The sequence below is a fragment of the Pseudophryne corroboree genome, chromosome 4 (genome assembly GCF_028390025.1).
Source record: "Pseudophryne corroboree isolate aPseCor3 chromosome 4, aPseCor3.hap2, whole genome shotgun sequence".
In the NCBI taxonomy this organism is placed as follows: Eukaryota; Metazoa; Chordata; class Amphibia; order Anura; family Myobatrachidae; genus Pseudophryne; species Pseudophryne corroboree.
In genome coordinates this window covers 509,302,823-509,326,805 of record NC_086447.1, presented here as the reverse complement: position 1 = coordinate 509,326,805, position 23,983 = coordinate 509,302,823, and the positions used below count along the sequence as shown (strand labels likewise).

Sequence of the window (23,983 nt, the reverse complement as noted above, 5' to 3'; positions counted from 1 at the left end):
GACAGACGTGCAGCTCAGGAGCTCCTGCACATTACCCTACAAAAAGCCCTTTATATGACACCTGTGGTAACCCATCCACACCCTATCATCTCCCCCACTGCCCTCCAGGTGGCTTAGATCACCCTGGGGGAGCGCCGCGGAATCGGGAGTGCTTTTCAGCGCTCCTGCGGGTTGCGGCCCTCTCCCCAGATTGAAGCCGGGGCCTGGATTAGTCAGGGTCCTGACCTGAACTCCCGGAGCCGCGCCGACACTTTGAGCTGCTCTCCAATGCTCCCGGAGCCCTGTGCAGGGTTTGCTAGATCCCCACCTCCGTCTGGCTGCCCTTGTGAACACCCGGCAACCCGGGACGTCGGCGTCTGGAGCCCCGGGCAGCGAGGATCAGCGCTGGTGCTGCCGCCATCTTGCCGTGGCTCTCCCTGGGGCCTGAGATGAGCGGCCCGGAGGGCCTGTCAGCGGCTTTCAGCACCCGACGCCGGTTTTCTCTCCCTTCCGGCCACGGCTTCCGGCTGTCGGAGCACCCTCGGCAGGTCATTGGTAAGACGGGCCGTGGGCTGGCTGTTAGTCCTGGAGCTGGGGGATTACACCTGTACTGCGCTGCCGCTCCATATTGTAGCACTCTGGCTTCCTTGTAGCTCTCCCTCATACCAGGGCACAGTCGCGGCATCTGTGACCACCCTTGTCCCCAGGGTCCGAAGTGCTGTGATCCCAAAGCAGTATTAGCTATATGACCCCCCCCTCATAGGGTGACAGTGAGTGCTCAGGCCCCCGCCTTGTACCCATTTTACCGCAGTGGGGGCGAAAAAGGTAAGAAATACCCTCCCCACCTTCCTGCTGTCTTACGGCCGCGAGGTTGCACGAACGAGACGCGGCTTGTCCCTGCATGTGGCTCCCCGCCACTGCTGTGGTCCATTGACTGGCCTGCGTTTGCCTCCATTGGCGTCTCCCTGCGGCCATTTTATAATTGCCATGGGCTCCTTGTCGGCCCGGGCCCCGAGACACTGAGGCGCCTCACTCCACCCCACCGTGATTCTCTACTGATGGTGGCCCGTGCTCTGCGGAGCGCTTCATGGCACCCCTGATGCCTGCCCTAGTCTAGCTTATCCTGCGGTCACCTGGCGATAGAGGGTCAGCTAATGTCCTAGCCGAGGCCTCTCTTGAAATTATTTTCCGGATACTTCTGAGATTTCCTACGCGGAGTTGATACTTTGGATACCTACTTTCGTGCCTTTCCCGCTCTATTATGTCGCAAAAAAACCGCAAATCAAATGCTGCTAATAAACCCAGCATTCTCCGTGCATGGGAGAAAGCCGGATCTACCAGCTGCAGAACGCATGTCCGATTCGGAGGATGCTTCATCGCCAAGAGCTCACCTCACCACCCAAGATATCGTCTCTATTGTGACCAAAACTATTCAAACCGAAATGAGGTCAGCGCTTGCAGAATTTAGAAAGGATCTGACCAACCTGGGCACCCGTACGGATTCGTTGGAACGTAAGATGGATGAGGTGTGCCAGTACCAGGCCGTGCTTGAACAGGAGTTAATTGACCTCCGCACTGATGTCGACGTGCATGAGGACCACCTGGAGGATTTGGACAACCGGAACAGGAGAAATAATATCAGGATCCGTAACATCCCTGAGAGCGTTACCCTGGAAGCCCTTCCAGGTTTTTTGGAAGGCCTGTTTCTGAATTTACTCCCCGGTACTCCGAAAGACCTGTTCCTTCTAGATAGAGAGTAAAGAGCGCTCCGCCCATGGCCTCTTCCGTCACAACCACCCCGAGATGTTATCCTCCGATTCCATTATTTAAAGTCTAAGGAAAAGATCATGTCGGCCGCGCGGGAACTCCAATCTGTGGATTACTCAGGCACTCAACTCCAAATTTATCAAGACCTAGCTCCCTCTACGCTTAAAAAACGTCGAGACCTTGCTATAATTACTAGAGTCCTCCGTACTAATTCTATTAAATATAAATGGGGATTTCCTTTTCAACTCCACGTAACCAAAGATGGATCCCATCACTCCATTAAAACCCCTGCTCAAGGCTACGACCTCCTCAAGACTCTTGGCATTTTTGATACTCTACCTGGCGAGCTTAGGAATCAACTTACTCCCACATCTCCATCAAGGCCTGCGGCACCGACTCCTGATTGGTCTACTAAATAACATGGCACTCTGATACTTGCAGATACGTAACTATGTTTTGCTGATTACGGGACAGTTGCCCCCCCTCCACCGCCATCCCCCCCGCTTCCCCTCCCCCCCTCCCTTTTCTTTTATATTTCACCTTACGCACATTGCTCATGTTGTTTTACGGACTGTTAGATATAGGGGACGTATGGGTATTGGTCTTGCCAGGACCCATTGGGAAAATGTCTACCGTGCCTTGAACTGGTAAGGCTAAAATTGAACTCAATAGCATGGGGTCGACCCAGGCTTTATATCCGTACTTATTGCTACTCCTAACCTGCTTCCCGTTGTTACGCGCTACTGTAATTCACTAAATGTTATTATGTGACTCTGTTTGCTCTCCTGAAAAGGTTTCCCCCCCCTTTTTTTTCCCCCTCCCCGCTCCGCAACTAGCTGCTGTCGCTGTAACCATTTAGTTATGTGTTTGCCTAATTAAGTCAGGAGGTCAATTTGCTTGCTTTAGGTTATGACCTGTTTATTTCTAAGCCCTCGCGCTTGACCGCAGGATGTCTTAGTTCTTGTTATACACGTTCTTGTTTTCTTCTTATTATTCTCTTATATTGTCGTTCCCCCCCCCCCCCCCCCCCCCCCACACACACACTGAAGGTGCTGCCTGTGTGGCACTACCCCTTCTTCTTGTAGGCCCAACCCGCTCCTAGGCATGGGCCTGTTCTTTGAGTTCCTTCTTGCTCCTCTTCTTTTCTATTCTTCTCTGTCCCTTCACTTGCCCTACAGTTGGCCACATCAATGGTTGTTCACTATATTGCACATGAGTGATTATTACCCTCCATGACCATGAAATTGTTATCTATGAATGTCAATGGACTTAACTCCCCGACAAAGCGTTCCATGGCGTTCCATTTTTTTGCCAGACACAAGCCAGATATAGTCTTTCTTCAAGAGACACATTTTAAGTTCCCCCACCCTTCCCTAAACAGTAAAAAATACCCCCACACCTTTCACTCTACTATGTCAGCCAAGCGCAGGGGTACTGCTATACTGCTTCACAGGGATCTTCCTAGAGTCATTCATGATTCTTATCACGACGACAATGGTAGATTTGTTATTCTCTCGGGTACCCTCAACCAGCAGCCTATCACTTTGGCGTCCGTATATGCCCCAAACATGCAGCAGGGTTCTTTTTTTGGGACCTTCTCTGACCAGCTTGCTAAATTCCCGAACTCCAAACTTATAATTGCGGGGGATTGTAACGTTACTCTTGACCCTCACTTTGATAGTTCTCATCCAGTTACGGGGACGTCCGCTCACACAAAGTTGTCTAAGCTTCTACGGAACTGTATCTCTTCTCACAACTTGTATGATAGCTGGAGGACTTTGTATCCTTCCGCCTGAGGCTTCACGCACTATTTACCCCCGCACGACCTTTACACCCGCATCGACTACATCTTTGTTGACCGTGACTCCACTCAGAGCCTCCGCGGGGCACAAATAATCCCCACTACTTGGTAGGACCACTACGCCCTTATCTTGGACATTACTGTCCCTCATACACTTTCGACCCCTCGGACATGGCGTCTACAGGAGTCTCTTCTTCTTAAACCCTCTAACATTGTCGACATTAACGCCATGATTCAGACTTACTGTACTGAAAATAGCTCTCCTGATATCTCCCCTGCAGTATTATGGGAGGCTCATAAGGCAACGTTACGTGGCCTCCTTATTAATCTTGCCTCAGCTCATAAGAGGATAGAGACTAAGCGTATACGTGACTTGGAAACAGAACTAACTTCCCTAACCCTTCTTCACCAGCGTTTCCCGAAAAAGCGACTTTATACTAAGATCCTCTCACTTAAGGGACAGTTGTCACAAATCCTCACAAAAAAAACGGTTAACTCACTTTTATGGATCCGCCAGAAATTTTATGAAAAATCAGATCGGGCTGACACTTTGTTAGCTCGTCGCCTTCGGGCTAAAAGGACACAAAATCGCATACTCGCCTTGAAATGCTCTGAAGGATCCGTGACTTGTGACCCCAAAATTATGGCTTCGCAATTTCATGATTATTATGAATCACTCTACAACTTACCTCCGCCTGCTAATATTGATTCTTCTAACATTCCCAACATTCAACACTACCTCACCACCTGTCGCTTACCAAAACTTTCTGCTTCAGACCTAGAAACGCTTAACGCCCCTATCTCCAACGAGGAAATTCTGGTCACAATAACTCAGTTGCGCCGCTCGTCCGCCCCAGGTCCCGATGGCTATACTGCCATCTATTACAAACAATTTGCGCAATCTCTTCTCCCCATGCTTCACTAGTTATTCAACTCTTTACTGGATCTAGGCTCCCTGGATGCAGCCACCACCAGGGCTAACATTATCGTTATACCCAAACCCGACCGTGACCCGCTTGACATGAAAAATGATAGACCCATTTCATTGTTAAATACAGACCTTAAGTCGTTCGCTAAAATTCTTGCGAATAGATTAGCGCTATTCCTGCCGATCTTAGTACATCCGGATAAAGTCGGTTTTATTCCTAATCGACAAGCAGCGGACAATACTCGCCGACTTATCAACCTTATTCACCTCTCTCAGCGGGAGTCTCTTCCGACCCTGGTGGTGGCTTTGGATGCAGAAAAAGCCTTTGATAGGGTAGCATGGCCCTTTATTCAACAAACCTTGCAAAACATGGCCATGCATGGTGCCTTTTATAATGCCGTCACCTCACTTTACCACAATCCCTCTGCTTCCATTCTCGTCAACGGTCTGGCTTCCCCGTCACTTTCTATTAGAAACGGCACCCGACAGGGCTGCCCACTTTCCCCACTGCTATTTGCTCTGGTGATGGAGCCTTTGGCGGCCAAAATCAGACTGAATACTAACATCTCGGGCATTGCGGTGGGGAACCACGACTTCAAGATAGCGTTGTATGCGGATGACGTCATTCTCACTTTAACTGACCCACTCAGGGGGGCTCGGTATGCCGGATTTGATTAACTATTATCGTGCTACGCACTTGGCCTCCTGTGCTCTCTGGCATTCACCTCCTGAACAGAGATTATGGACGCTTTTGGAAGCTCATGTAATAAATGTATATTCTCCTTCAACCCTGTTATGGTGCGCGCCTCGCTCCCGCCCGGCCTCGTCTCTCTAGTTGCCGATGATGCGTTTTGCATTATCAGTTTGGGATCAATGCACCCGCTATTATCGTCTTCGCTCCTACAACCCGCTGCTGACTCCTCTCTGGAACAATACAATGTTCCCCCCAGGTACTAACCACCTTGTTTTAGTCACTGGACCTCTCACAACGTCCTTTTCCTGATTGATCTGGCACCCCTTTCTTCATTTACCTTGTTTGCGGACCTGCAATCACGCTTCTTTCTTCCCCACTCAACTTTCTATCAATTCCTGCAAATTCGTCACTTTTATTCTACTCTATGTAAAACTGCCCACCCTATATCCAAAACTGCGTTTGAATCTTTATGTTGTGGTCACGCTCTACAAAAGGTTTGTTGTCCGCCATTTACCAAATCTTGCTCTCACACAATTCCCCTGCGAAAGAGTCTCATGAAATAGCGTGGGAACGAGATATAGGGGAGACGTTGACTATCGAAGAGTGGGCTGTTGTCAGACAGGAAATTGCTAAGAGCTCCTTGTCGGTTCGTATCAAAGAAAATTCTTATAACATTTATTACCGATGGTACCTTGTGCCGTATAGACTTCAGGCTATTTACCCTTCCTGTTCTGATAGATGTTGGAGACTTTGTGGACAGAAGGGAACCATGCTGCATGTTTGGTGGTCCTGTGGGATTGCCCGCCGCTACTAGCGTCAAATTCATAAACTAATATTAGAAATCACTGATGTGGTTATTCCGGACACACCATTTTACTCTCTACTTTTGCGCCCAGTCCCAGACACGTCGAGCCATCTATTAAAACTTATTGAGCACATTTTAAATACGGCCAAATGCCAAATAGCAACAAATTGGAAATCCACCTCTCCCCCTACTCTTCCCGCCACTATTAATGCTATTTGGTCCACATACAAGCTGGAACGCATCATCGCTGCCCTTCATGATACATCAGTCACTTTTATACGCACTTGGACACCATGGACAACGCACTTTAATGCTGAATCGCCATTGACAACCATCTGATCCGCTCTCTAATTAGATGGCAGAATTCGATCTGGTGACCAACTTTGTCTGGCCGACGCTCCCACCCTCCCTCCCCTCTTTCTTATTTCTTGCTCTTACTTCCTCTTTCCTCCTTTCATGATTTGCTCTTTCTGTAGCTGTATTGTAGTTTCAATTACCTTTCTTTGTTATTTGATGAATAGGATCACTACGACCTGTGCTATTAGTATGTCTTTCTATTGCCTCAATTTTATGCACCTCCTATGTTGATCCACAAATGTTGTCTAAAGTTTATGCATCTGTTTTTTTTTATTCTTCATACCAAAACCAATAAAACTTATTTAAAAAAAATAAAATCAAACTAACCCTGACCCTAATTGCAGCCTAACCCCTAACTGTAGCCTAACCCTAATCCTAAATGCTGTCTAACCCTAACTTTAAGATAAGGAGAGTGCCTGGCTAGGCACGAAATCTATATAAGAGTCTTACATTTTTGTGATCAGTCGAAGATGTCCTTTGTTGCTAGGCAGATCAGAGTTTGGAGTGAGTTGTAATTGGTTATGGCCAGCCTATCGGTGAGTGTAGGGGAGGTGATTTAGTGCATGAAGGGTAGAAACTTTCAGATCTGCTTCCTATTGTCGGTTGGAAGTGATAAGTGATGGCTGTATTATTGCTGTCTCTCTCACTCTTTCTCCCCTTGAGATTTCTTGCCCTTCTGTTTCAGTTATTCTTTATTCCCTATTTCTTTATCTATCCCTTTCCTATCTGCTTTCATTATATTCTTTTGTACAGTTTAAAATAATTTGTTGCACCCCCCCCCCCCCTGCTGCCTCTGTTTGCCTCCCTCCCTGCCAGTGTCACTTGCCCAGCGGGTGTCCTCCCCACCCCTTCACTATGCCCAGGCCCAGGCGCTCTGCTCCCCGTCCCCAGCGGCTGGTGGACTCAGCTCCCCCGCTGGGGGCTGTGCGCCTTCGCCGCCCTGCTGCTCCCCCTGCCAGGCCTGCTCTTAGCTCAGGAGCGGTAGGCGCGACGGTGCATGATCCATCAGCGCCTCCAATCTCCGTCCACACTGCAGCGCCCAGGGGCGGAAGTCCCGGGGGCAACGGAGTCAGTTGCCGCCGGGCTCCAGCCTTGAAGGGGGCACTTGGCTCCTTCATTGTCCCCTCGTCCATGTAGTGCAGGAAAGGCACCCACTGATACAGAAGGCATTTCCGTCGGAGTGCCGCAATACCTGCAATCAGACTCCGCATCAGTCTAAATTACAGTGCTGCCGAGTGAAGAGCTGAGCATCATCAATGCGGCACTCCTCATCAGTGACCTGGACACAGTGCTCTGGGGATCGCAGTCGTCATGTAACATCCGATTGCGACCCCCAGAGCACTGTGTCCAGGTCACCGGTGAGGAGTTGCGCGTTGATGATGCTCAGCACTTCACCCGGCAGCTCCTCCTAACAGGAAGCACCCGTCAGGCTTTCAGCACACTGAGCGGTTGGATGTGCTAAGGAGCCTGGAGAAAATAAAAGTGTTCGGCCGTGCGCGGTGTCAGTCTGTGTGTGGACGGGAGCCGGGAGTCGTGAGCTGCATCACAAAGGTCTGGTGGCACACAATAACTCTATAGTAATTGCAAGCCCTGTGGTGAGGTGTGTGTGAGTTGAGCGGGTGTCTATATGCTGTGGAGGGGGTAAGGGAGGCGGGTGTCTGTATGTGCTGCAGGGGTGAGGTGAGTGGATGTCTATGTGCTGTGGAGGGGGGGGGTGTCTGTATGTGCTGCAGGGGTGAGGTGAGTGGATGTCTATGTGCTGTGTGGGGGGGGGGGTGTCTGTATGTGCTGCGGGGGTGAGGTGGGTGGATGTCTATGTGCTGTGGGGGGGGGGCAGGTGTCTGTATGTGCTGCAGGGGTGAGGTGAGTGGGTGTCTATGTGCTGTGGGGGGGGCAGGTGTCTGTATGTGCAGCAGGGGTGAGGTGGGTGGATGTCTATGTGCTGGGTGGTGAGGTGAGCGAGTGACTATGTGCTTGGGGGGGAAGGGGGGCAGGTGTCTATATGCTGTGGGGGGATGTGAGCAGGTGACTGTATGTGTTGGGGAGGGGAGCGGGTGTCTGTATGTGCTGTGTGGGGTAGGTGAGCGAGTATCTATGTGCTGTGGGGGGGGGGGGGGGGGCAGGTGTCTGTATGTGCTGCAGGGGTGAGGTGAGTGGGTGTCTATGTGCTGTGAGGGGGGGCAGGTGTCTGTATGTGCTGCAGGGGTGAGGTGAGTGGGTGTCTATGTGCTGGGTGGTGAGGTGAGCGGGTGACTATGTGCTTGAGAGGGAAGGGAGGCAGGTGTCTATATGCTGTGGGGGGATGTGAGCAGGTGTCTGTATGTACTGTGGGGAGGGGAGCGGGTGTCTATGTGCTGTGGGGGGATGTGAGCAGGTGACTATGTGTTGGGGAGGGGAGCAGGTGTCTGTATGTGCTGTGTGGGGGAGGTGAGCGAGTGTCTATGTGCTCTGTGGGGGATGTGAGCGAGTGTCTATGTGCTGTGTGGGGGAGGTGAGCGAGTGTCTATGTGCTGTGGGGTAGAAGGTGAGCAGGTGTCTGTATGTGCTGCTGGGGGAGGCAGGGTGAGCAGGTGACTGTGTGTGCTGCGTGGGGGAGGGGAGCGGGTGACTGTATGTGCTGCTGGGGGGATGAGCGGGTGACTGTGTATGTGCTGCAGGGGGGGAGGTGAGCACCGGTGACTGTATGTGCTGAGGGGGGTGAGTACCGGTGACTATGTGCTGAGGGGGGTGAGCACCAGTGACTGTATGTGCTGCAGGGTGCGGTGAGCGGGTGATGGTATATGACCGATGGGACCCAGAAAAAGACAGGTAAAACCCCAATTTTTTAAAGTTACCCACTTTTTGGGGGGCTCAGCGTGATCACTGTTACTGTGTGGCTTAATTTGTAAGTGGCACTACTGTGACATTACAGAATAAGGGGCACTACTATGTGACAGGATGTGAATAAGGGGCACTACCGTGTTACGTAATGTGAATAAGTTGTATTATAGTGCAGTGTAATGAAAATAAGGTTACGCTACTGTGTGGCGTACTTTGAATTGGGGGCACTGTTGTGTGGACACACCCATTCACAGTGAGACCACACCTTTTATTGGTGCTGTCCCTATTTAGCATGTGGTGAGTGAAGGGGGGGCACCAACATCTATCTTGCCTCCGGGCAACTGGGAGGAAGTTACGCCACTGGCAGCGCCCGGTGGCTCCGTGCATCCCGCTGTCTGCGGGTCTAGCGCGGCGGCTGCCGGTGCTGGGGGTCTGGTGTCTCGCGGCGGGGATTCGGCACCCCCGGCTGCAAGTGTCCCTGTGCCTGCAGTGCCAGCCGGACACATCTCTCCGGCGATTAGCGGGTATGAGGTGGCGGACGCCGGCGCTGATGCGGGCTTCATGCGCGGTGGGGATTCGGCACTCCCGGCCGCGCTCGCCATTGTTATAGGGATGGGTGCGGGCGCCGCTACCCTGGGGCATAGTGGATGATGCACCCCTGGCTGCTGGGGGGCATCACAGGGCCCCGGTGGCCGGTGGGGGGGTCAGCGGGCATGTTGACAATTTAGCTGGGGGGAGTCATATACTCCAAGGGCAGGCTCCCCCTCAGGTGGCCATTTTAGTACCTGGCTGCACCTCCCATGGTCCTCAGCAGGCTGCTAGTGCTATGCTAGGTGGGGAGGGGCAGCCATCTGCTGGACACTTGGAGGTACTGCGGGCCATTTCTGTACAAGGCTCCGCAGCAGCCTCTGTGTCTTTACCAGGCCAACCTGCTTCATTTATGGCTTTTAGGTCTGCGGCGGGTGATAGCTTTACTACAAGCGCCCTTGTCTTGCCAGCATTCTCCTCCCCCAGCGGTATGGGCCTAACTTGTTTGCAATTTCCAGTTGACCCAGTAGTTTCCCAAAGTTTCCCCCCACTGGTTTCCACCCCGCAGGTGGTCCAGTCAGTCTGGTCCTCTGGGATGGGGCAAGCTTTCTGCCACCCCCCTAATGTTTCTTCTTTTGTGGGAGGGTTTCAGTCCACTTCCCTTCCGGCGCAAGCCTTCCATCAGTTTCCATACCGCCAACCGCCTTATCCCCCGGCGCAGCCGGGGCCTTACTGGTATCCTTGGCAGGGCGGTTTTGGGTCCCCAGGTGTTCGCTTTCCCAGCGCTAGCCAGGCAGGTGTGGTGCCTCCGTACCTTCCCCCATCCCATGCGCCACCAGCTCAGGCAGCACCGGTCGCGTCCGGTTCACCATTGCCTTTGGGGGCCCCAGGTGGGGTAGTGCCGCGCCCCCTCCCCGATTCATCTGTTGGGTTGGGAAATTTGTCGACCTGTTCATCCTCACGGACGACACGAGGAAGGACTTTGATAAGGCTAAGAAGGCAGGGGGGATCCGTGAAAATGCTTTCCGGAGCTTTCATCATTGGTTGAGAGGGTTCTTGGGGGTATATTTACTAAGGTCCCGATTTTGACCGATTTGGTGTTTTTTTCTTCAAAGTGTCATCTCGGGAATTTACTAAACTCAAATCTCGGCAGTGATGAGGGCATTCGCATTTTTTTGGAAGTCAAAGAAAAAAGATACAAATTAATACACCATCGGTCAAACGCGGCTGTTTAGGTATAGAACTCGGTAATTTACTATGCATTTGTATTTGAAATCTCTACCGTGAAAGTGCATTTTCGGCCGTAAAAAAAAGCGAATCGTAAAAAAAGGCTGGAAAAAAATAGACCTGCTTTTGAGAAGCGTGTTTACATGTGTTTCCAATTCTACATTAATCACACCTGCATTTTTGGTCCTTTAAAAGGGAACCAAGCACATTTTTCACATCTTTCACTCTGAAATGGCTGCCGCCGTGTGTAGTACTGATTTCTTGTTTGCTGTGGGATACCTGAGACTGCTCCATCAGGCTACAATAAACCAGGGCAAGGAAACTGAACATGGTCAAGAGGTTGTCCAGGTTCCGTGGAGGCTGCGCAGGGCTCGTTTTTTTAGGGGGCGTTTAAACTTAAACGCATTGGCTGATGACCAGCTCATACAGATGTTCTGGCTACATACAAACATAATTTTCCGTCTGTATGACCTTGTCAAACTGGACCTAGACCCTGAGACAGCACGCTCTCGCTCTGTCTCAGGCCTGGACAAACTCCTGGCTGTGTTGCACTTTATGGCTACTGGCAGCTTTCACGCTGTGACTGGCGATGTAATTGCTATCTCACAGCCCACCTTTTCGAAAGTTTAAAATCAGGTAAGTTAACACATACATACTCCTCTATGTCTAAGTTGTGCTTCTGTTATGTAATATAACACAGTATTGTATTTTTAACAGGTCATGACACTCACCTTATATTTTGTAATGTCCACTCAGGTTTTGGATGCTTTGTATCCACACATAGATGCCTCTATCTGCTTCCCTACCCAGGATTCGCAGTGGCATGCAGTCAGGGTATCTTTCTATGAGCTTGCTGGCATGCCCAATGTGCTGGGTGCCATAGATTGCACACACGTTGAGGTCAGACCACCTAGGGGCAGCCAATACATTTATACCAATAGACATTTGGCCCACTCAACTAATGTCCAGGTGGTTTGTGTTGCAAATCTAAAACTTATGAGTGTTGTTGCGGGTTACCCTGGCGGCTGCCATGACTCCTTCATCCTCAGTCAGTCATCCCTCTTTGACCAACTTGAGGGCGGACAAATGCCTGATGGATGGCTGCAGGGTATGTTCCAAATTTGTAGTGTGCATGTGTGTTAACCTCAACATCATCATTCTGTTTCTTAATATTTACCTAAACCACATGTCCTAATGTTGGCTATATCTGTCTTTCAGGTGATGGGTGATATGGCTGCTTATCTTGGCTTCTTACTCCATTGTCCCAACCTCATTCCCCTGCTGAACACAATTACAATAATGCACATAAGTCCACGCGGAATGTGATAGAAAGCTGTTTTGGTGTGCTGAAATCTATGTTTCGGTGTCTGGATAAGTCTGCATGACTTTTGTTGTATAGTCGCTCAAAGGTGACTTGGATTGTGTTCTGCTGCTGTTTTCTTCATAACATGTGTTTGTGTCAACATCTGCCACATGTTGAGGAGGAGGAGGATGATGTTGGTGATGAAGTAAATAGTCAGCAAGTAGAGGAGATAGAAACATCTTGCGACAGTGTGAGTACAGATGTAGGGAGGCAGGTAAGCCAATAACTGATTATGCGTCATTTTACCGGTAAGTCTTAATTTATCTAACTCAACATTGGCTAACCCCAAACCTAAAATATATGGAGTTATGATTTATGTTTGTGATGCGTTTTTGTTTGATATTAGGCATGTTTACAATTAGTCAATAACATTTTCATATTACACTGTCAGTCAATAACAAATTAAAAATTACACATATAGCATTTGAGTAATTTATTATCTTAAACACTATAATTTTGTTGGCCACAATTCTATAACGTTATTTTTATTTGACAATACTTTATGTTTTTTTGCTGGCTTGCTCATTTCCTTATTGTTTTTTGGGTGGCTGCAGAGGATTCTGTTGGCACATTGGGCCGTGTTCTGCTTGATCGTCTAACTGGGGAGGTAACTGGGGTCTGGCTAGGTGTGGTTGTCCATGAGCTTGAGCCTTGTTGCTGGGCTGCCAACAAATTTATGTTTTGGCTCAGGTTGTTGAGGCTTGCTGTCAGTTGTGTTGTTGCGGCTGTGTTGTTGGCGATTATTCTGGACAGGCTTTCTGTGATTAGCTGATTGTTCTGAATTAGTTGAATGAGGGCTTGTTGATGGCGGTTATGTTTGTCCATGATGCGTTGAAAGCTTTCTATCAGTTGGCTGTTGTCTGCTCTCATTTGTTCCATGGTATTAGCCACTCTGCCAAGTTGTACAATTATTCTGCCTGAGTTTCTACTCAGTCTAGGTAGATGATGTGGCAGACTGGCAAGATATTGGCTGTGGTTTTGCAGACAGGCATAGTGTTGGGCGTGTTGTGTGGCACAACTGGACTAAAAGTCTTGTCCCATTTCTGGCTGGGGTGGTGTTGGGCTCAATTGTTGGGTGGGGGTTGTTTGGGGTGGTGGAGTAATGTCAGCCGGCATGGTTGGTTGGTTCGGATCAACTGCTTGCAGGTGTAGTGTGAAAGTTTGCTGCAAGTCAGTTTCCTGCTGGGTATCCTGGGGTATGATGCCTGGATCTGTATGAGGTTGAAGACAGCCACAATTTAGTTACTGTTGGGCTTCTGGTTTGATTGTGCTTTACGTCAACATGCATTACTTCTTAATATGCATGTATTAAATTATAAATAGAGTGTGACCTAAACTTATAATTATATTGGACATTATAGTAAAAACATGTGGCTTCTTTGGTTCCCTACTCATTACAACAATCTTTAAGGTAAATGTTGGACTATGAGCTTTACTTAATGGCCAAACACGTAGAACTGTAAAAATGCAACATTCCACCCTTGACATATTATGTTTAAAGGTTCCTTTTGCCAAACAAACAGAATACATTAAATGTGTACAACAATACACTCATACATTGTTAAAGGCTGTCAATCTTTCCCAGTAAACATTTTCAATTATAGTGACAAAACATATGCTTAAAAATATGGTTGGCAGAAGTGGCCACACCTATTTTGCGCATATTGTTAATTTGAGATGTGTACCACGAAATAATGCTTACTATGGGGTCAAATTACTAAGATTGAATTTGGTTTTAAGATGGGATGTTGTCCATAGCAACCAATAACATTGCAGGGATTATATTCGAGAAGGTGCTGTATTAATGTTACGGAGAATAGGATTGGTTGCTATGGCCAACATCACATCTTAAATAGAAGTCCCATCTTAGTAACGTTACCCACATGTGTTTGGTGGCGTGGATTAGTACAAGGATGAGTGTGTGCTTTTGTGTTTTTTTTTGCGTGCAAAAACACTGTAAAATGCATTTTTTTTTTAAAATTAAGGTTTACTCACCAGACAGCTGAGGGGATTGTGGTTCCTCGCTTTGTGGACTGGCAAAATGGCTTCTGGTGGCTGAGCCAACACAGAGGAGATGCGCCATTGTGGTGGTGAGGTTGCGGGTGTAGTTACCGCCTCAAGACGGCGTCTCTTACTACCCATCTTCTGTAGACTGGCAGACCCCTGCAAATGTCATCTTAGTGGAGTGCGGTGCGATGATGAAGTTCCTATAGGATAATATAAACATTATAATTCTGTCTTTCTATGTGGTCTATTCATGAAGCAGTGAAAAGTGTGGAGAAGTGAGCCAGTGGAGAAGTTGCCCATGGCAACCAATCAGCATTGCTGTAACATTTATAATTTGCATACTATGAAATTGTACGAAGCAGCTGATTGGTTGCCGTGGGCAACTTCTCCATAGACTCACTTCTCCATGCTTTTCACTGCATCATGAATAGACCCCTGTGTGTTTTCAGAATATGTGTTCCCACAAAAATATTACCTGCATCGCCAGCATCCGCATCTCTTGCCAGTGTGGTATGTGTCCTGGCTGTGCTGGCTCTCTTTCGTACTGTTGAAATATGAATTTAGACCTTATGATCATTATATTGTGAATAGATATTTACTCAAAAACCTTATTGTGATGTGGACATATGAAGAACATTATGAAAATTAAACTAAACTTTGCTTATGCTTTTCTGGCTGACTTCATTGGGTGTGTATACTTTAATCATGAACCAATTACAACAACCAATCCATACCCTAAGGTGCAGAATTAACAATATTATACAACTACAAAACCAACCGTGGATGTTTAACCCAACAAGAATATTAGTCTGTTAGAAAAAAAATCTTTGTGACAAAAATAACTCACAACAACCAAATATATTATTTAAAATAATATATATATATATTCTGCGGCAATAATCACATTTTGAGCACAAAGGCCTATCCACAACAACATACATTAACCATAAATACATTAAAAAAAATGGATTAACATTCATGAAAACACATGAGTCACACTTCATTTAAAGGCACACCCACAAATTCAAGAAAAACAAAAAAAACAAAATAAACCAAAAAAAATTAGATGCAGCAAAAGGGACAGGACAACTGCTAACTTCACAATACAAAGGGAAATAACATAACTATTTATGCACAAAACTACATCACCAACACATTTGAAAAATTAAACAACTTACAAACACAATTAGCTACAATACATTTCAGACAACTAAGGACAAGTACTACATATGTTAAAATAATATAAATATTGTACCACAAACTCACCATCCTGCCTTGGACTATCCGAATCCGGACATAAGTTGCATCAACCACTTCTGGCGGAATAAGGGACTGCACAGGCTCCTCCCAATACTGATATGACACTCTGAAGGGATGGCCACCCCCTGTTTGTCTGGCTGTCTTTGCCTCCTTTGCCATCTTAGCCTTGACACGGCGCTTGATGTCGTAGAAACGCTTACGACACGTGTCCTCGGTCCTCCTCTCCACACCCTCACTATTAACTGCCGCTACTACCTTCCCCCACAGAACACTCTTCCTGCGTGAAGGAACCTTGGCAGCATCAGGCCCAAACAGCTGACGATGATGCCTCATCAGCTCACGCACCAATGCAGCATTCTCTGCATAGCTGAATTTGACATTGCGGCCCGTCTTTGTAGTGGTGCATGGCTGCGGAGCCACAGCACCATCACTGTCACTCTCACTCCAGTCTGCGGCACCAACCTCCCCCTCACTAACCTCCTCCACCTCACTAACCTCCTCCCTCTCACTCACCTCCTCCCTCTCACTCACCTCCTCCATCTCACTCACCTCCTCCACCTCACTCACCTCCGCCACCTCACTCACCTCTGACTGGGACATATTCAGGACAAACAACAAAAAACACTGATAAAAAAAAAACCACAAAACACACTCCTCCACTACCACTACACACCACACACACACACACACACACACACACACACACACACACACACACACACACACACACACACACACACACACACACACACACACACACACACTAGACTGAATTTTTTTTAACAAAGACAAAAAAGTAAACAGACTTTTAAATAACTACACAACAAGTATGACAAGACTACTTACACACACAGTACAGCACTCAGCAATCGAAAAAAAAACACCTCCAATCCACCAAATACTCCAAACTACTCACCAACACCAAACACCACTTGCTCTCACCTCTCCACTAGCTAAACCCACGAGGTTCGGTCGGTTTGGGGCGGTTTTATAGTAATGAGCACAGACACTCCTCCATCAGGAAACAAACCAATCATGGACGAGTGACAAAAACGAAAGTTAGAAAAAAATCGTGGCCGGGAACGGAGAAACACTGCCGTAACATCCAAATGACGAATTCGTAAAAAAACACACAACACGGCCGCAAAAAACACAAAATCGCCCGCATTCTACCTTTGAAAAACACGAATGACATCGACATCGAAAAATGAAAATAATCAAAATACGACAGCTTAGTTAATGAGGCGTAAAAAAATCAAAAAGTTGCAAATTCACACATTCGATGCCAATTGTGATTCATCTCCCACCAAATCGACATAAATACGAATTTGAGTAAATATACCCCCTGGTCTTTTCTGCTGTTTACCTAAAAACTCGCCCCGACGAACATCTGAATGTGGTGAAATACCTGTTTTTGATTAACGAGATGTTCTTAAAGTACAAAGGTTCCGTTTGGAGGGATTACGATGAAAAATTCCGTAAGAATACGGATGGCAATCCGACGTTACCTTTGGGTTTTAAGGATGTCGAGGTTTGGATGGAGGTTTCCAACCAAGGGAGTAATGCGGTTGAGGGGCAGACCAAGAGGAAGTTTACGGGGGGTAAGAATGTCACCGGGACTGCAGCGAAGGGCAAGTGTTTTGCGTTTAACTATTCTAAATGCACTAGGGGTGCAGGCTGTCGTTTTTGTCACTCCTGCTGCATCTGTGGAGTCAATCATCCCACCAAGGATTGTAAGTCCAGAGGGGGGGGTTAAGCAGGCCAACCAGGGTGCTGCTGGCGGCAGTGCGAAATAAGGCACCCTCACCCATAGTTGTACCTGAGTTGGCTAAGTGGTTGCACCGTTACCCCAAGACGGCGGATGCAGAGTTCTTGTTAGCCGGGTTTAGTTACGGTTTTCGTTTGCCCATTTCGGAATCAGTTCAGGTCGTGTCTCGCAGGAATTTGAGGTTGGCGGTGGAGTTTCCCCATGTGGTCAGGCAGAAGGTGGAGGCAGAGGTGAAGTTAGGTCGCATGTGCGGCCCTTTCACATGTGAGCCTTTGCCTGGGTTATGCGTATCTCCTTTGGGCGTAGTTCCCAAGAAGGTGCCAGGTAAATTCCGCTTGATCCAACATTTGTCCTACCCACATGGGGGCTCCGTTAATGACGCCATTCCTGAGGAGTTTTGCACAGTCAGGTATCAGTTGTTTGATGAGGCCCTCGAATTGATTCAGGGTTTTGGGCCCGCGGCACTGTTGGCCAAATTAGATGTTGAGTCCGCTTTTCGCCTTCTTCCCCTTCACCCCGACTCTTTCAGGTTCATGGGTTTTCGGTTAGACGGTTTTTTCTATGTTGACAAATGTTTGCCGATGGGTTGTTCTGTCTCTTGCGCCTACTTCGAGAAATTTAGCTCATTCCTGCATTGGTGCATTTCTGCTGGAACTGGGCACGTTGGGATCGCCCACTACCTCGATGACTTTCTTTTTGTGGGCCCAAGAGATAGCAACATTTGCCAGGAGCTCCTTTTTTCGGCGGCCGCGTTGTTCAGGGTTCTGCGAGTGCCTGTTGTCCACGATAAGATGGAGGGACCCACGTGTTGCCTTTCTTATCTGGGTATCGAGGTTGACACTAGCGCAGGTTGTTGTCGCATTCCTGCGGACAAGGTGAGGAAGCTCTTGGAACAGATCGAGGACTGCTTGAGTAAGCGTAGAGTTAGACTTCGTCAGGTGCAGTCTCTGTTAGGCTTCTTTAATTTTGCTTGCCGGGTCATTCCTATGGGTCGGGTTTTTTGCCGTAAACTTGAGAGGGCCACGGTTGGAGTGACTGGGCCACATCACACCATTCGTCTGTCTCAGGAAATTAAGGACGACCTTAGAACTTGGTCGACCTTTTTGGTTACTTTTAATTCGTAATTGTTGTGGCCCCTCCGGCCCATCGATAATTCTTCCCTAGAGCTGTTAACTGATGCTGCAGGTTCTATGGGTTTTGGTGCCTTTTTCCAAGGCGAGTGGTGTGTTTCGGCCTGGTCCCAGTCTTGGGTATCTCGTGGTTTTACTGCTAACCTACTTTTATTGGAACTGTTTCCGATAATTGTGGCAGTGATGTTGTGGGCCTCCAAGTTGGCGAACCGGACGATTGTCTTTTGGTGCGACAATTTGGGGGTTGTGCAGGCAGTGAACAATCAACTTGCTTCATCGCCACAGGCTTTGCGGCTGTTGAGGTTTTTGGTGTTACAGTGTCTCCGTTTTAACATCAATTTCATGGTGAAGCACGTGCCTGGGGTCGAGAACGGCATCGCTGATGCGCTGTCGCGTTTCAACTTTGCCAGGTTTCGCATGTTGGCCCCCGGGGTGGAGGCCCTAGGCTTGACATGTCCAACTTCTGTCTGGCAGATTATAGAACTGGCATAGCCGGCTTGGTGCTGAACTCCTTGGCTCCTTTGACCCGTCGGGCATATGCTGCGGCTTGGCGTGAGTGGCAGGCGCACCAGCCTAGGTGTGGGGCTGGGGATAAGTCAGAGGAGGATGTTTTGTTGGCCTTTGTCTGGGAGTGTTACCAGAGTGGTAGGTCCAAGGCATCCATGTTAGAGATGAGCGGGTTCGGTTTCTCTGAATCCGAACCCGCCAGAACTTCATGTTTTTTTTCACGGGTCCGAGCGACTCGGATCTTCCCGCCTTAACCCGAGCGCGCCCGAAAGTCATCATGACGCTGTCGGATTCTCGCGAGGCTCGGATTCTATCGCGAGACTCGGATTCTATATAAGGAGCCGCGCGTCGCCGCCATTTTCACACGTGCATTGAGATTGATAGGGAGAGGACGTGGCTGGCGTCCTCTCCATTTAGATTATAAGAGACTGAGAGAGATTTACTGGAGCTGACTAGGAGGAGTACTGTTACTGTAGAAGTGTAGAGACTGAGTGGAGAGAGTTTACTAGTGAGGACAGTGCAGTTTACTTTATAATCCGTTCTCTGCCTGAAAAAAGCGATACACACAGTGACTCAGTCAGTCACATACCATATCTGTGTGCACTGCTCAGGCTCAGGCCAGTGTGCTGCATCATCTATTATCTATATATAATATTATATATATCTGTCTGACTGCTCAGCTCACACAGCTTATAATTGTGGGGGAGACTGGGGAGCACTACTGCAGTGCCAGTTATAGGTTATAGCAGGAGCCAGGAGTACATAATATATTATATAGTGAGTGACCACCAGACACACAGTGCAGTTTATTTAATATATCCGTTCTCTGCCTGAAAAAAGCGATACACACAGTGACTCAGTCAGTCACATACCATATCTGTGTGCACTGCTCAGGCTCAGGCCAGTGTGCTGCATCATCTATTATCTATATATAATATTATATATATCTGTCTGACTGCTCAGCTCACACAGCTTATAATTGTGGGGGAGACTGGGGAGCACTACTGCAGTGCCAGTTATAGGTTATAGCAGGAGCCAGGAGTACATAATATATTATATAGTGAGTGACCACCAGACACACAGTGCAGTTTATTTAATATATCCGTTCTCTGCCTGAAAAAAGCGATACACACAGTGACTCAGTCAGTCACATACCATATCTGTGTGCACTGCTCAGGCTCAGGCCAGTGTGCTGCATCATCTATTATCTATATATAATATTATATATATCTGTCTGACTGCTCAGCTCACACAGCTTATAATTGTGGGGGAGACTGGGGAGCACTACTGCAGTGCCAGTTATAGGTTATAGCAGGAGCCAGGAGTACATAATATATTATATAGTGAGTGACCACCAGACACACAGTGCAGTTTATTTAATATATCCGTTCTCTGCCTGAAAAAAGCGATACACACAGTGACTCAGTCAGTCACATACCATATCTGTGTGCACTGCTCAGGCTCAGGCCAGTGTGCTGCATCATCTATTATCTATATATAATATTATATATATCTGTCTGACTGCTCAGCTCACACAGCTTATAATTGTGGGGGAGACTGGGGAGCACTACTGCAGTGCCAGTTATAGGTTATAGCAGGAGCCAGGAGTACATATTATATTAAAATTAAACAGTGCACACTTTTGCTGCAGGAGTGCCACTGCCAGTGTGACTGACCAGTGACCTGACCACACTGACCACCAGTATAGTTAGTAGTATACTTATATTGTGATTGCCTGAAAAAGTTAAACACTCGTCGTGTGACTTCACTTGTGTGTTTTTTTTTTTTTATTCTATAAAAATAAAACTCATTCTGCTGACAGACAGTGTCCAGCAGGTCCGTCATTATATAATATATAATATATACCTGTCCGGCTGCAGTAGTGATATATATATATTTTTTATATCATTTATCATCCAGTCGCAGCAGACACAGTACGGTAGTTCACGGCTGTGGCTACCTCTGTGTCTCTGCACTCGGCAGGCAGTCCGTCCATAATTGTAATACCACCTAACCGTGGATTTTTTTCAGTCTTCTTTATACATACATAGTTACATAGACATCTTCTCTTTATCAACCAGTCTATATTAGCTGCAGACACAGTACAGTACGGTAGTTCACGGCTGTGGCTACCTCTGTGTCTGCAGTCGGCAGGCAGTCCATAATTGTATACTAGTATCCATCTCCATTGTTTACCTGAGGTGCCTTTTAGTTGTGCCTATTAAAATATGGAGAACAAAAATGTTGAGGTTCCAAAATTAGGGAAAGATCAAGATCCACTTCCACCTCGTGCTGAAGCTGCTGCCACTAGTCATGGCCGAGACGATGAAATGCCAGCAACGTCGTCTGCCAAGGCCGATGCCCAATGTCATAGTACAGAGCATGTCAAATCCAAAACACCAAATATCAGAAAAAAAAGGACTCCAAAACCTAAAATAAAATTGTCGGAGGAGAAGCGTAAACTTGCCAATATGCCATTTACCACACGGAGTGGCAAGGAACGGCTGAGGCCCTGGCCTATGTTCATGGCTAGTGGTTCAGCTTCACATGAGGATGGAAGCACTCAGCCTCTCGCTAGAAAAATGAAAAGACTCAAGCTGGCAAAAGCAGCACAGCAAAGAACTGTGCATTCTTCGAAATCCCAAATCCACAAGGAGAGTCCAATTGTGTCGGTTGCGATGCCTGACCTTCCCAACACTGGACGTGAAGAGCATGCGCCTTCCACCATTTGCACGCCCCCTGCAAGTGCTGGAAGGAGCACCCGCAGTCCAGTTCCTGATAGTCAGATTGAAGATGTCAGTGTTGAAGTACACCAGGATGAGGAGGATATGGGTGTTGCTGGCGCTGGGGAGGAAATTGACCAGGAGGATTCTGATGGTGAGGTGGTTTGTTTAAGTCAGGCACCCGGGGAGACACCTGTTGTCCGTGGGAGGAATATGACCGTTGACATGCCAGGTGAAAATACCAAAAAAATCAGCTCTTCGGTGTGGAGGTATTTCACCAGAAATGCGGACAACAGGTGTCAAGCCGTGTGTTCCCTTTGTCAAGCTGTAATAAGTAGGGGTAAGGACGTTAACCACCTCGGAACATCCTCCCTTATACGTCACCTGCAGCGCATTCATAATAAGTCAGTGACAAGTTCAAAAACTTTGGGTGACAGCGGAAGCAGTCCACTGACCAGTAAATCCCTTCCTCTTGTAACCAAGCTCACGCAAACCACCCCACCAACTCCCTCAGTGTCAATTTCCTCCTTCCCCAGGAATGCCAATAGTCCTGCAGGCCATGTCACTGGCAATTCTGACGAGTCCTCTCCTGCCTGGGATTCCTCCGATGCATCCTTGCGTGTAACGCCTACTGCTGCTGGCGCTGCTGTTGTTGCCGCTGGGAGTCGATGGTCATCCCAGAGGGGAAGTCGTAAGCCCACTTGTACTACTTCCAGTAAGCAATTGACTGTTCAACAGTCCTTTGCGAGGAAGATGAAATATCACAGCAGTCATCCTACTGCAAAGCGGATAACTGAGGCATTGACAACTATGTTGGTGTTAGACGTGCGTCCGGTATCCGCCGTTAGTTCACAGGGAACTAGACAATTTATTGAGGCAGTGTGCCCCCGTTACCAAATACCATCTAGGTTCCACTTCTCTAGGCAGGCGATACCGAGAATGTACACGGACGTCAGAAAAAGACTCACCAGTGTCCTAAAAAATGCAGTTGTACCCAATGTCCACTTAACCACGGACATGTGGACAAGTGGAGCAGGGCAGGGTCAGGACTATATGACTGTGACAGCCCACTGGGTAGATGTATGGACTCCCGCCGCAAGAACAGCAGCGGCGGCACCAGTAGCAGCATCTCGCAAACGCCAACTCTTTCCTAGGCAGGCTACGCTTTGTATCACCGCTTTCCAGAATACGCACACAGCTGAAAACCTCTTACGGCAACTGAGGAAGATCATCGCGGAATGGCTTACCCCAATTGGACTCTCCTGTGGATTTGTGGCATCGGACAACGCCAGCAATATTGTGTGTGCATTAAATATGGGCAAATTCCAGCACGTCCCATGTTTTGCACATACCTTGAATTTGGTGGTGCAGAATTTTTTAAAAAACGACAGGGGCGTGCAAGAGATGCTGTCGGTGGCCAGAAAAATTGCGGGACACTTTCGGCGTACAGGCACCACGTACAGAAGACTGGAGCACCACCAAAAACTACTGAACCTGCCCTGCCATCATCTGAAGCAAGAAGTGGTAACGAGGTGGAATTCAACCCTCTATATGCTTCAGAGGTTGGAGGAGCAGCAAAAGGCCATTCAAGCCTATACAATTGAGCACGATATAGGAGGTGGAATGCACCTGTCTCAAGTGCAGTGGAGAATGATTTCAACATTGTGCAAGGTTCTGATGCCCTTTGAACTTGCCACACGTGAAGTCAGTTCAGACACTGCCAGCCTGAGTCAGGTCATTCCCCTCATCAGGCTTTTGCAGAAGAAGCTGGAGGCATTGAAGAAGGAGCTAAAAGGGAGCGATTCCGCTAGGCATGTGGGACTTGTGGATGCAGCCCTTAATTCGCTTAACAAGGATTCACGGGTGGTCAATCTGTTGAAATCAGAGCACTACATTTTGGCCACCGTGCTCGATCCTAGATTTAAAGCCTACCTTGGATCTCTCTTTCCGGCAGACACAAGTCTGCTGGGGTGCAAAGACCTGCTGGTGACAAAATTGTCAAGTCAAGCGGAACGCGACCTGTCAACATCTCCTCCTTCACATTCTCCCGCAACTGGGGGTGCGAGGAAAAGGCTCAGAATTCCGAGCCCACCCGCTGGCGGTGATGCGGGGCAGTCTGGAGCGACTGCTGATGCTGACATCTGGTCCGGACTGAAGGACCTGACAACGATTACGGACATGTCGTCTACTGTCACTGCATATGATTCTCTCAACATTGATAGAATGGTGGAGGATTATATGAGTGACCGCATCCAAGTAGGCACGTCACACAGTCCGTACTTATACTGGCAGGAAAAAGAGGCAATTTGGAGGCCCTTG

General features: G+C 48.1%; 1 protein-coding gene across 1 annotated transcript in view; it reads left to right on the top strand.

Moving 5' to 3' along the window:
- Positions 1-23,983, top strand: part of ROS1 (ROS proto-oncogene 1, receptor tyrosine kinase) — a 311,501-nt gene that overhangs the window by 158,206 nt on the left and 129,312 nt on the right. The window contains 1 exon segment of the mRNA XM_063919336.1: positions 1,285-1,735. Coding sequence (XP_063775406.1) covers positions 1,285-1,735 — 451 coding nt within the window.